The 14802-nt window shown below is 42.9% G+C and overlaps 1 protein-coding gene across 1 annotated transcript in view; it reads left to right on the top strand.

The window, feature by feature from the left end:
• TAF4B (TATA-box binding protein associated factor 4b) overlaps positions 1-11471 on the top strand; it is a 141980-nt gene extending 130509 nt beyond the window's left edge. Inside the window, exon 15 of the mRNA XM_075316370.1 lies at positions 11239-11471. Coding sequence (XP_075172485.1) covers positions 11239-11394 — 156 coding nt within the window. The 3' untranslated portion in view covers positions 11395-11471. The remainder of the gene's footprint in view (positions 1-11238) is intronic.
• Positions 11472-14802: the final 3331 nt, after the last annotated feature.

Below are 14802 nucleotides of genomic sequence, written 5' to 3'. Positions count from 1 at the left end.
CTGAGAAGTGACATCACTCCCCTGAGACATATTGGGAGCCCTTACTCCACGTACCACTTGCTTGTGAATTCCTACTGACTTGGCCCCTGGAAGGCAACACTCTTATATCCTTGAGTCCAATGTGTGCCCGAAAAAAATCTGTACTGTATCAATCTTCATTTCTCGAGATTCAGAATCCATTCTAGCTCTTTTAAAGTAGAGCAGACGTCTTGCAGAAGATTGGCACATTATAGGGTTGAACTGCCTATAAGGAAATTGTCCAAATAGGGAATAATGAGAACCTTTCTCCCAAAGATGAGCCGTTCCTGCCGGTATTATTTTTGTAAAAACACTTGGTGCTATTGCCAACCAAAATGGAAGGGTTTTGTACTGAAAATGTGTGATCTTTCAATTCATGAGCAGGGCTACTCTGAGAAGCTTTTAAAACCACACATGGGTACATGGTAGTATGCATCCTTTAAGTCTGGAACTGCCATGGGACAATTAGGGAGCAGAGCTTTTACTGTGGATCTCATAGACTCCATCTTGAAAGTCTGTATTTGTAAATATTTTTTCAGGCATTCTATATTTATTTGTACAAAGTGTCGTTGGGTTTCTTTACAAAAAAAAGGGGGGGGGGGGGAGTAATTCCCTTCCCCTTTTTCCTGTATGAGAACTTCCAAGAGGACCAACTTTTCTACCAGATTTCCTACTTCTACCTCCAAAGCCAACTGTTCCCCTTGCAAGGCTATTGGAAGTGTAAAGACAAACTTCTGCAGGGGGGTGGGTCTTTTGGAACGGTAGCCTCAGGCCTGGTCTTATGAGGCCAGGAATCCATTCATTTGAGGAGATCCTTTCCCATGCAGGAAAGAAAAAGGGAAGTCTCCCTCCTACTTAGGGAAATTAATCATTGGGAGGACTTATTGTAATTTTGTGAGGGACCTCTGAACATGAAACCTTTCTCAGCTTTCTTTCAGTCAGGCCAACTGCTCTAATCTCTAGGAGGACCTTTCCAGGTTATGTTTCTCCAAAAGAATCTTTCAAATGCGGGAAAGCCCTTCTTATGTCTTCTGCCTTCTCCAAAATGTCGTCCAGAACTGGACCAAACAATAACCACGAAACAAGGGCTTGTCTGGCAATGTTTGATAAGAGCACTGATCAGCCGCTAGTCTTGAGTCCGCAGACGCATCAGAGAGAAAGGTATATAATGCCTCAAGCATATGGAAAAATATTGGAAAATACAATGAAAAATGCTACTTGCTAACTTGAACATGTGAATAATGAATTGCATACCTGCCATGAATATTAGGAAAAAGGAGATATTTAGCAATCGCATTGATCAATGTAACTGAGCCCCAAAACCTCGTCAAGGTATATCTCTATATTGGGGTCCCTAGCTCTGTGACCCTAACTGTGTGTCATCTCATTGCAATTAAAAACTGCTGTGGGTGGAGAGGGGTAACCAAGGACTTTCTTATATAGGAGATGGAAAAAACATGTCCGAAAGGGGCGGAGCTGTGTTCACATTCAGAAAAAAAACTACATATAACTTTTAGCAAGTATCATTTTTCATTGGTTACCCCTCTCCACCCACAGCAGTTTTGATGAAATGTGATTGAATCCATTCTTCCCTCTACCCGAAAAATGTTCCCCATGCCAATGGCTGCAACACAAGCCCAAAGCATGATTGATCCACCCCCCATGCTTAATGATTGGCAATGTTATTTTCCTTAAATTCTGTGCCCTTTTATTTCTCCACACACACCTTTTGATCATTGTGGCCAGAGAGTCCTATTTTAATTGCCATTTCGTAAGTACATTTCGAACTGAGGAAAGGGCAACTTGAAAACTTTGCTATCTTCTTATAGCCTTCTCCTTCTTTGTGGGTCTCCACCATTTTCATTTTCAGACTGCTAGGCAGCTGCTTAGAAGAACCCATAGCTGCTGTGTTTTGGCACAAGGTTAGAAGAGGCTGGGTTTTTATATCACAACAGGAGTGGAGAACAGCTGATCAGAGGACTTTATTAGCTGCAGAAGACTACAACGTGCCAGCACAGCAGCCTGCCTGGACACCGTGCCAGTACAGCGGCACTGACGTCACGGGGTTAGGCGAGTCCATTGTGAACTTGCCTCACCTGACCCCGTGCCGTGCGATCCAGTGCTGATGTCCCTGGGACGCTGCTGTCGTCTTGTTCCTCCAGTCTGTCGTGTCCTCCAATCAGCTGTTTCAGAAGGCAGTCTCCACTTCTGTTGTGATCACGCACGCTCCCGTGGGCACAATGAGAGCAGAAGAAGCGAGGGCGCATGCGCCGTCCTCTCAGCCGTAAGAATAGAATAGCAGGGGGTAACACGATCTTCACAAAGATAGCGCCGGAGATAAGCACTATGTGCAGGCGCCAACTCTGACGCAATCTTAGTGAAGAAATTAGTGAATAGTAAAATTAGCATAGAGAACAGGAGGAACAACAGACAGGGGTCCAGGAATCCATCTGAATACCCACCCAGATATTATCTGCTCCATTGCAGCTGCCACTCAAGCAGCTGCCTATTTATTTATTTTTTTTTTAACTTTACTTTTTTGGATTTGAAAGCCTAAACATCCGAGCTGACCACTAATGCTATGTGGAGAATCAGCCTGATAGTGCCAGTATAGCACTGGCTTTAGCTTATATATGAAAATCCTGGTGATCGGTTCATTTTTAAAGGTATCTTACCAAGTCCTGTGGAGAGTTGCTGACCACTGGGGTTATTACCACTGCAATCTCCAGGGATCCCAAGAACAGGGCTTTGAAGAACCCCATTAGAATGGAGCTGTCGCTGTGAATGCTATCTAAATCAGTCCCATAGACAATCAATGTATACAAAGCATCCACTCCATTCTAACGGGCATTTCAGAGCCCTGTGCTTAGGGTACCGTCACACTTTAGCAACGCTCCAGCGATCCCACCAGCGATCTGACCTGGTCAGGATCGCTGGTGCGTCGCTACATGATCGCTAGTGAGCTGTCAATCGGGCAGATCTCTCCAGTGACCAGCCCCCAGCGACGCGTGGAATCGATGTTGCGCTTAGTAACTAAGGTAAATATCGGGTAACCAAGCTTGGTTACCCAATATTTACCTTGGTTACCAGCGCACACCGCTTAGCGCTGGCACCCTGCACTCGTAGCCAGAGTAAACATCGGGTTAATAAGCAAACCGCTTTGCTTATTTACCAGATATGTACTCTGGCTACGTGTGCAGGGAGCCGGCACTAGCAGCCTGAGAGCGGAAGACGCTAGTAACCAAGGTAAATATCGGGTAACCAACCAAAGCGTTTCGCTTGGTTACACGATGTGTACCTTGGTTACCAGCGTCCGCCGCTTGCAGACGCCGGCTCCCTGCTCAGTGCACATTAAATCGTTGCTCTCTCGTTAACAAACACAGCGATATGTGCTTCAAAGCGGGAGAGCAACGTCCAAAAAATTAACCAGCACTGTGTGTAGCAGCGATTTCACAGCAGGGGGCCGCATCACTGCTCAGTGTCACACACAGAGAGATCGCTAATGAGGTCACAGGTGCGTCACAAAAAACGTGACTCAGCAGCGATCTCGCTATGTGAGAAGTACCCCTTAGGATCACTGATGGTCCCAGCAATCAGCAGGTTATCACCTATTCTGTGGAAATTTTGTTAAATTATGAAGATGTCAATTCCCTTAAAGGAGACCTGCAGTTTCAGCTAAGTAAACCTAATTCAAAACACTAACAACCTATACAATATTAATGTACAAGAAATGTATTTCCAGCACAGCTATATATTCCTATCTACAGAGCGGTAAGCTGCTTTTCCTTGGTTCTTAGTAAAGATGATCCAGTAAAGAATAAAGTGCCGACAACTATTACGGGGAGAGATGGATGAGCTATTCATGATGCCCTACAATTTTGTAATTCACTTTTTTTCCTCTATCTCGTTCCGTTTTCGAGATAAAAATGTTAACTCCATTGTTTTCCACCAGGTGGCGCTAAAGGTGGTTTCATTGCGTAGCGCATGGCTACTTTACTATACCTAGACACCATTTCTATGCCTTTAGCTGCCGCCGTTCTCAAGTTAATGGCCGTGAACAGGATATGGGTGGACACACTGTATATTGGGAGACCTGAGTTTCACGGTGTGTTCATACAGTTTATTTTAAATGGATTTTGAAACTAATCTTGCTATAAATTCTACATAAAAAAACCTGTGTGAACATACATTGTTGCCTCCAACAATGGTGGAAAGTTCTTCATACCTGATGTTTCTAGAGTGTTTACTAAAAACAGTGATAATAGTTCCAATGATCACTCCTTTCTCCAGAGTTTGTCTATGGAATGTAGGATGTACATTTTTATTATAAAAAAGATAGCGCATGATTACAGATGAGCATTTTACAATCCTTCTGACACCGTTCACGGGAAAACTACATTTCATGTATCGAGAGAAGTGTTGCATTGGATAAAACACTGTCTGCTCTCTGAAATGTCAAGCAGAAGTATTTGATTATACTTTCACCTTTCTATAATTCTAAAGTTTGAAGGACATCACTCCTTGGTTGCTGCAACTCCCTTGGGGGTTGTTTCATTTATAATGTTGCCTCGGGCTTTCTGCTGCTTCCTGCGGATTTGACCTCGTTTTCAACCCTGCGCTGGCAGCTGTGCTGCATTACTATAATTTCCCTCAGATCACACAAGGTTGTCGTATAAAAGACCCGACCTTGTGGCATTGTGTCTAAAGGGACAAGGAAGCTTTCTTATTCTATGACCTGTACTTGGTAGCATTTTAAGTACACTACACTGGAAGAAATTGAATTTAAAAAAGTGAAATATTCTCCATATGTTCGATAGGAAGCGTTAAATATCGTCTGTCTCCAGATTCTTGCTGTAGCATCGTTCCGAAGGGAAAAGCTCAAATTCCTTTTATGTAACTCTGTAGATAATGACAAGAGCCAGCAATCTGTTCTGAGCTGAAATAGATGGAAAAAGTATTTTATTGACAGTTACAACCAGCAAGGAATCCTGCTCACATTATATTAAAATATGGAAATAACAGCACTATGCATTACAGGCTAAAAGCCATGAAAGGCTGAGATCTGAATAGCCCTGACACAGCAAGAACTCCATCCAGCTGTGACTATTGGAGCTGGAGCATCAACCAAGAGCAACTGAGCTATGCCGGTTTTCAACACTCCCATAGAAATTATTGGAATCTATGTAAGCAGCGTGTTCTGTAACTTCACTAGCCAATCCATATCGATGCTTGGGTCAATCGGTAAGCCATTACCACCATGCAATGAAAATATAATGCCTAGAAGAAACAATACCACAGTGCAGCACACAATAGTTCTGCAGCAGCTGCACTGGTACCGGAATTGTCCCCCTTCCCACTCTTTCCCCACAGCAACATAGTTTTCCTAGTGTGACCATTACTTCTAACTGCAACATCTACCAGGATACTGCAATATTTGGGGAAATTCCTCTTGATTACGCAGTCTTTTTCATTGTGCGAGTATGGTATTAGACTAGCCTAGTGGGACAACTTAGGGCTCACATTATAGTCCAGGAGGCTGCTCCCTTCTTTGTATTATGCTGTCTGGACAACAGGTGATCTTTCTACATGCACAAGCGCTTCATTACAGCTGATTGGAGGGAAACACTCGCACTAGGTACAGGGAAGTACCAAGCAGAAGAGAAAGGAAAACCTGTGTCTAGGGAAGGGGAAGGTGGTGACCCCTGACCAAGCCTACCGCTGGGCCCTGGGTTCCTTCACCGCCCTAGATATGTTCCGCACCTATGCGCTGAGCCGGATAGCTGACCCTAGGCTGACCCTTATCTGGGCCCTAGGTAGGGAGCGAATGGGGTGAGGTCTTCATCAACCCCACTAGGCACTAAAGGACACACAGGAAAATAACAAACAACTTATCTTGTTGATTCAGAGAGAGAAGCTGCAACAACTACCAAGATTTGCCTGATTGCACTAAAGACTTGATAAAGATGTATCAAATATCACCGGAACCAAGTAATAGAAAGTGAAGGTATATAAAGACAAGGGAAGTACTGATGAACTGCAGCTGACAGGCTGAACATCGCCACAGAGTCGTAAAGGGAAAGGTATGTAAACCAATCAGGAATGATGGGTCAGGGAGCAGTTTGTGCAGCCAAACAATGTGACCGTCTATAGCTGGTCACCACAGGACAGTCTGACACCCGTGACAGAGATTTCAGTCTGGTGCTAACCCCATATTTGCAGTATAGCAGTATGGTGGTCTAAATGAAACCCACAATCTGTGCCGGGAGGGGGGAATTTGTCTTCAGACTGTTTTCCTCCCAGTGTAAGAAAACGATTCTTATATCAGGAATCGGATTGTCATTTTAAACCATAATTTCTACAAAATGTAGAGTTCTGGGCCACTAAATACAGACCATAAATACTCTACTGGTCAGTACTGTGAAGCAAGGTACTTTAAAGGGGATCTGTAGGCAGGTTTTGACTATGTACTATGTCAAGTAGTGGACTGTGTTTTGTAGTTTCAGTACAATCAGTGTTTCATCAGCAGGAGCTTATCTCTACTCAGGGCTAGGTCTAATTTGCAGAGCAGGCTGTTGACTATTCAAGGTGTATCTGTCAGTCAGAGGTGTTGGGGTTATACACATATTAGGGGTGCTTCACACACAGCGAGCTCGCTGCCGAGATCGCTGCTGAGTCACGCTTTTTGTGACGCAGCAGTGACCTCATTAGCGATCTCGCTGTGTGTGACACTGAGCAGCGATCTGGCCCCTGCTGCGAGATCGCTGCTCGTTACACTCAGCCCTGGTTCGTTTTCTTCAAAGGCGCTCTCCCACTGTGACACACAGATCGCTGTGTGTGACAGCGAGAGAGCGACAAATGAAGCGAGCAGGGAGCAGGAGCCGGCGTCTGGCAGCTGCAGTAAGCTGTATCCAAGATAAACATCGGGTAACCAAGGTGGTTACCCGATATTTACCTTAGTTACCAGCCTCCGCAGCTCTCACGCTGCCGGCTCCAGCTCTCTGCACATGTAGCTGCATTACACATCGGGTTAATTAACCCGATGTGTACTGTAGCTAGGAGAGCAAGGAGCCAGTGCTAAACAGTGTGCGCGGCTCCCTGCTCTCTGCACATGTAGCTGCATTACACATTGGGTTAATTAACCCGATGTGTACTGTAGCTAGGAGAGCAAAGCTAAGCGGTGTGCGCTGGTAACTAATGTAAACATCGGGTAACCATACCCGATGTTTACCTTCGTTACCAGTGTCCGCAGCTTCCAGACGCCGGCTCCGTGCAAGCGCAGCGTCGCTTGCACGTCGCTGCTGGCTGGGGGCTGGTCACTGGTCGCTGGTGAGATCTGCCTGTTTGACAGCTCACCAGCGACCATGTAGCGATGCAGCAGCGATCCTGACCAGGTCAGATCGCTGGTTGGATCGCTGCTGCATCGCTAAAGTGTGAAGGCACCCTTAGGGTCATTTGCCCTTGAATACTTATTGACTGAAAGGTGCCATTCCCTGTTTTACCTGCCTAGCATGTGAGTATCATGTACTGTATTTGTGAGATCTCTTATGTGACTGCTATTGCGCCCTGACCTTTTGTGGTACCTTGTTCAATTTTAAATTATATGTGTTCTCTGTCTTGGGCCTTTTAACTTATCTATTAAAAGTTAATTTTTAACAGGGTTTTTCTTTTTTGAGATCTTCCGTGATATATATATATATACCCTGTGGTTATCCTTTGCTGTGGCTTTGTTTTTTTTTGGCGGGGTTATACACAGCCCAGACGTTTTAGCACAAAACAGGGATTCTATCAAAACTGCACCAAGCTGTTTTGACAGAATTTTGACACATGTTTGGAATCAGTGTCTGTCTCTACATTATGCTGATATCAGATTTCAGAGCAAAAACCTGATGACAATTTTCTTCAAATATGATTTCTTGTCCTATTGTTTGTCATTGTAAATATATAGAGCACATTTAAGACCTCGGCAATCACAAGTGATAACACAATCGGTTAGATCACCTCTTCTATATTTACATGCATGTAAAAAAAAAAATCCAATTTACAACTTTTAGAAATAGAAATCATTAGCCCTCTTCTCTGTTTTATTCTTTGAGTACAGCACTATTCTTCAGGAGCACTATAAAAGTTTGTTCTCTGCAAGGAAGACCAGTTGTTCCACGACCGTGTATGGCTAGCATACCATTCGGTGAGCTCAGATAAGCTATTAGGGTGTGTTCGCAATGACACTTGTCTTTTCTCATTTTGCAGTTATGTCATTTTTTTAAGGCAAATAGAAGTACAATTACTGTAATGTATAGTTAATGGATTGTTCGCCACAGGAAAAGTTATAGCTTACTAATCGGAGGCTTCGGACTTCTAGAATTCCAAGAATGGGGCTTCTAGGCCATGTGCGCATGTTTTCTTGCATTTTGGTTGCGTTTTAAACTGCGCTGTATCATTGACAAAATGCATGCGTTTTGCTTCCCCATCAAAGTCTTTGAAATCAGAATTTCCATCCACACGTTGCTTTTTTTTAGGCAGCATTTTGTTTGACAAATATTTGTCAAAATCGATGCCTAAAAAAAAGCAGCATGTCATTACTTCAATGCGTTTTCTGAACATTTTTCCACCCATTGAAATGAATGAGGTGTGTTTTTAAAATGCAACCAAAATGTTTAGCTGTGCATTTGCACGGCTTTTTGGTTGCGTTTTGGATGCATTTTTGTTAACAAAAGCGCAGGTCACCAACTTTTTTCCATTTTCTCTCTGTCTCTCGCTCGCTCTCTCTCTGTCTCTCTCCGGCTCATACTCACCGATCACAAGTGCGGCTGTCACGGCCTCTCCTGCTTCTTAAAGTGCCGGCCGCTCATTAGGCTCATTTAATATTCACTGCTTTGCCTGCCCACCGGCGCCTTTTGGTTGCAGTCAGACACGCCCCCACACTGAGTGACAGCTGTCTGACTGCAACCAATCACAGCAACCGGTGGTCAGGTCTATATCGTACAGTACAATAAATAATTAAGGAAAACCAGCGTGCGGTCCCCCCAATTTTGATACCCAGCCAAGATAAAGCCTCACAGCTGAGGGCTGGTATTCTCAGACAGGGGAGACCCACATTATTGGGAGCCCCCCATCCCAATATCAGCCAGCAGCCGCCCGGCATTGCTGCATCAATTAGATGCAACGGTCCCGGGACTTTACCCGGCTCATCCTGATTGCTCTAATGCGTTGGCAATCGAAGTAATAAGGAGTTCATGGCAGCCCACAGCAGCCACCTAGTCCTAGGTTAGTGATTGCAGGCATCTATGATACCCCCCCTCATCACTAATCTCTAAGTGAAAGTAAGTAAACACAAACACCGAAAAATCCTTTATTTGAAATAAAAAACAAATAAGCCGACCTCTTTCACCACTTTATAAACCCCACAAACACCCCCCCCGAGGTCCGACGTAATCCACACAAGGTCCCGCAACTCTTCCAGCACTACTACATCTGACACTCGCAGCATGTGCCGTAGAACAAGATTGCCTGCTGTGAGCGGCACGCAGCAACTGAAGTGATTTGCGCTATCAGTGGTGACCTCACTCAAGTTAACCGCTGCCATACCTGGAGTCCACTACCTGTGACAGCAAATCACCCGAGTGACTGAAGTGAGCCGCGCCATCAGTGGTGCTGTCACTCAGGTTATTTCCGGTCACAGCTGGAGTCCTTCACCTGTGACTGCAAATGTGACACAGAGCCGTGCGATGAGAATTTATTTCTGGTGAACCTCTATCACAGCTGCAGGCCCCGAACTACTGCCTGTGTCACGGACGGATGTCAGAGGTTCAACAGAGTTCATTCTCACTTACGGGCTCTGTTTCTGTCAGCTGTCAGCGGCCAGTCATGATCTACGGTGCTGCTGTGACAGGACAGGGATGTAGCAGAGCCGAATCGCTGTGGGACCTCGTGTGGATTGCTTCGGACCTGCAGGGTTGTTAAGGGGTTAATAAAGTGGTGAAAGAAGGTTTTTTATGTATTGTATTCCACATAAAGGATTTTCAGGGTGTATGTTTATTTACTTTCACTTACAGTTAATGATAGGGCGGGGTCTTATAGATGACTGCCATCACTAATCTAGGACTCAGTGGCTGCTGTGGGCTGCCATTAACTCCTTATTACCCCAATGGCCACTGCACCAGGGCAACGGGAAGAGCCTGGTCCAGCGACAGAATTGGCACATCTTATGGATGCGCCACTACTGAGACGGCAGTGGGCTGCTTTTGTTAGCCTGGAAAGGGCTAAATAACAATTGGCCTTCCCACCCTAATATTAGCCCTCAGTTGTCTGCTGCACCTTGGCTGGGTTTAAAAAATGGGGGGACCCCATGTCATTTAAAAAAAAAAAAAAAAGTGTGGGATCCTCTCTATTTATCATAACAAGCCAAGGTACAGCAGACAGCTGACAGTAGCAGCCTGCAGCTGCTGGTGTTCTTGCAGTGGATATGAAAATTGGGAGGACCCAATGTCATTTTTTTTACCAAAAAAAAGATTTAAAAAAAAAAACAGCTATCCAAGCTCGCTATCCCTCTATCAAGCTATTCAGTTATTTCTTTCTATCTATTCTACCTGTTCTTTCTGATCTATTCTATAAGTTCTTTCTATATATTCTTTCTAGCTATCTATTCTTTCTATTTTTTTCTATCTATTCTAGGTAGCTATCAATTATCCTATTATATTTTATTTCTCCTTTAAAAAACGCACTGACAAAAATGCACCGAAAACTCATGAGTTTTCACTGTGGGTTTGTTTTTTGTTTTTTTCAAACGCAGGGTTTACAGTTGTCAAGTCTGCCAGAGGGTGCATTATTTTATCAAATCAAGAACGCAGCGTGCAGACATAACCTTAATGTTTTGTGGTATGCAACTGTGACATCATTTATTATATGCAGGACTGGCTGTGATGTCTCAGAGGATAAGTGGAGCAGTGCTGTACAAGCACAATGTCCATTAAGGTATAGCTTTTAAGAGCCCCTTCTTTGAGTTGGTGGTATCCCAGTGGTTTTCCCTATCATATGAGAAGGTTATCAACTATCCTGTAGGTAGCAGAAGACTTTAAATTCTGGAAGCAAACCTTTTAGGAGAGGTAGTGGTAATAAAACAAACCTCACTTTGCCAATAACATTCAGGATGTATTTAATTTTTTTATGTAACATTAATATATTTTCACTCTGTTTTTTGTTTTTTTTTTGTTTTTTTTTTAGGGGTATCATCCAATTGGATCTTCTGTTTTCAGTGTACCCAAATCACTGTTTGTTCCAAGAATAACTCGGGTTAGTCTCAGGGATTTAATATTCTGCATGGAACAAGAACGGACAACCAAACATTCCTTGTCACTATACCGTGCCCTTCTGAAGTGAATTGAAGTGATTCCTTGCCAAAGACATTTTGTTCTTGTTAGTGCACTTTTGTAATGTTAAGAAACTATATTACATCCAGAAGGTTATTTTCCTTTACAGGATTTTTTTTTTTTTTTTGTCAATTAAACACAGTAGAGCAAATGTAGATTGGTTTTGTGTTCTTCTACGACTGTAGTGCTAGCTTTAGGAACCGAGAGAGTCGATCATAACTTGTCTTTTTTTTTTTTCTTCTATCTGCTGCATTTTTCACTGGTAAGTGCCTTTATTTATCTTGTGGGATATTTACACTTTGTTATATATAACAGGTAAAGTGTGGCTAGTATAATAAACCCATCCTCAAAACGGTTATGGGTCAATATTCTGTCCAAATACTTCTACAGAGTAGAAGTGGAAGAGTTGTATAAGATTAAAGGTGTTGTCTACTACGCGGACAGCCCCTTCTCAGTGTGTTTGCCCCTGTTAAAATCAAGACACTTGCTAAAATTGATCTAGCATTTTCGCACACTCTCTTTCAGAGCTTACATGATGTTGCTTCACGCGAGCCCCCTGCCTTCACTGTCGCCGCCTTTGAACAAACCAAACATCAAGAGGAAGTCAGAGCTGTGGAAGGCCGCTCACTTTGTATTGCTGTTTTAATACGTCTGAAGGTGGGGAGAGTGAAATCAGTGCTGATTGGGCACAGGGCTCACATGAAGTAACATCATGTAAGCCCTGGGACATCGAGTGGCGACAGAACTGGAGACAAGTGTTTTAATTTAACGGGGACAAACACTCTGAGAAAGGTTTGTCTGAGTAATCGACAACCCCTTTAAGTGAATGTATCTAATTTCTAGGTATAGTTAATTTGTTTAGTATTTCATTTTTGGTACTATTTTGCAATGTAATAGTTATTTTAATTTTTGGTACTCTGTACTTTTATTATTACTAGATTTGATTAGTATCCCTTTTTTTGTAAAATATATTTATACTTTCTGTAGATATTTTCATACGTAAAACAAATGTTGATCTTTATTTTGTATTGGGTATTCAGGGCCTCTAATATGTATTATATTTCCAAAGTGCAAGTGTAAAAGGCTATCTTTTTTTTATTTTCTCCTCCCTATTTAAATTTGAGATGGGTAAGGTTGCCTGTCTGATGTCAACATAATACTAAAGTTTGAGCTGTTTGGAGACTCATCTGGCTGTCAAATTTGTAGGAACACCCTGCACTGTCTAATTAGTACTTTGTTCATGATCTGTCATGGAGATACTTTTGGTATTATGAAGGTGTTGTAGGAGACACTGGTTAAAAGATACATTTCTATTTCACATTAGCCTTTCCTACTATGACCAATTATTTTTTAAGAATACCAAAGCTATCCAATAAAGAGAATGTTGTACACTATTCAGTGCACTATAGAATAGCTAATGTACATTCATATATAGTAGCTTTGTGTTAGCAGTATTGTACATGGTGTTTCACATGTAAGTTAAGAACAACTTAAAGGGATTGTCCACTACTGTACAACCCCAGCATAAATGAATTTAGGACCTTAATTTAAATAAAAGCTATGGATACCCACCTTCTGCGTTGTCACCATTCCACTGATGTCCGCTCCAGTGTTCCCTGAAAGTGACATGACTTTGGTTATGTGCAGACTGCCCACAATGAGCGGCCATTCGTCAGCTGCAACCATTGCTATGTTGTCAGAGTGGACATCCTTCCTTGAAAAATATTCATGAGCTGCAGCCAATGGGTGGCCTGGACATGCCACAAGAAGTCACACATTTTCAGGAACAGAACTGCCTACATCGCTGGAACAGCTGTGCTGCGGCTGAAGGTGCGTATCCGTTGTTTTTGAGTCCTCAATTGATTAAGCAGAGCGTTATCCAGTAGTGGACAACCCGCAAGTATTTCAATAACCAAAATCTGTATTTTTTTTTTTTTAAGATAGAGAAATGTAAAATTAATGTTATTTCCATTCGGTTTTGCCTTTTTTTTATACCTTGTGTTTTCCAATAAAAAGACATACACTTGTGCCAACCTTACAAGAAATATGGGCCTGGTATTTGTACTCACAAATATTCAATTAAAATATGTATTTTAAAACCACCTGAAGAGGAGGGTAGGGCACTCTTTGAGTATATCTGTTTATGTTTAATCTCTTATTATTTAAAACTTTTCAAGTAAATACAGAAGATAAATAACAGTATGAATAATCGACTGATATCGCCTTAAATCAATTATATGGTTACATCCAAAAACCAAATACAAAGTTAATGAGACCACATATAGTGAATGATTCCCTGAGAAAGGTAATAGGTCTCTGCAGGAACAAGATAAATCAACTGTGGCTTTATTGTATCGGGTGGTCTAAAAGAAGCCAGAAGAAGAGATAGGGCAAGGACCCTAGAGAGAGAGGCGGCTATCTAAAGAGGAAAGAGAAAAAGGGAGGGAGAGTAAAGAGAGGGAAAAGAAAAGGATCAGGGGGTTCCAAAAAGAGATTGCTCAATGCTAGTTCTAGCACTCGCATAGGGGAGCATACAAGGGGTCCAGCCTAGGATTTGTTTTTATCCCTCTTCTCCCATCGAGCAAGAGGGTGGAATAATTTAAGTCACAGTCTCAAGACCTGAAGGAGGGGGGGGGGAGTCCAAGAACAACATCCAAGGGCCCCAGACTCGAACACATTTTTCCGATGAGCCATTTAATTCTGCTGTCAGATCTTCCATTTTACAGATGTTAGTCATCTCTGTGAACCAGTCTGTCATACTCTGAGCTCTCGGGGATCTCCAGTGCCTAGGGATCAGAGTTTGCGCTGCTGCAAGGCAGAAGCGAAGTAGGTTTGATTTCTGCGCTTTGATGGATTCGGGTAGGATCGACAATAGGGCAACCTCTGGGGTCGCAAGTAAATTGTCGCCACTTATCTTGTTGTATACTGAGAAGACAAAGAACCAAAATTTCCTGATAGCTTTGCAGCTCCACCATATATGTAGCATAGTGCCCCTCTCTTTACCACAACGCCAACACCCGTCTGATACAGACGGGAAAACGGAATGAAGGGTGTCTGGGCATCGGTACCACCGCGATGAGATTTTGTAGTTTTTTTCCTGCGAGGTACAGGCAATAGAAAATTTGGGAGTAAATATAAAGGTTTTTCTCCAATCCTCCTCTGAGATAGTAAAGCTTAAACGCTTTTGCCACTTCTCAAGGAAATTAAGCCCCTGGCTGTTACTCCTTTGGGTAATGAGTTTATAAATTAGCGAAAGGGTATGTCCTGGGGGATCTTGATGGAGAAAAAGTTTTTCAAATGGCATGGGCATAGATGAGTAAGCCTTGTTTCTCTGCTGTTCTTTTAGAAAGGACTGGAGTTGGAGATATTCTAGCCATATGGAAGGGGTTCTTTATTCCAGGGTAGTAAAGTCAGAGAG

Source organism: Anomaloglossus baeobatrachus, chromosome 6 (assembly GCF_048569485.1).
Source record: "Anomaloglossus baeobatrachus isolate aAnoBae1 chromosome 6, aAnoBae1.hap1, whole genome shotgun sequence".
NCBI lineage: Eukaryota > Metazoa > Chordata > Amphibia > Anura > Aromobatidae > Anomaloglossus > Anomaloglossus baeobatrachus.
Note: the sequence above shows the minus strand (reverse complement) of the source record. Positions and strands in the feature narration are given on the sequence as shown.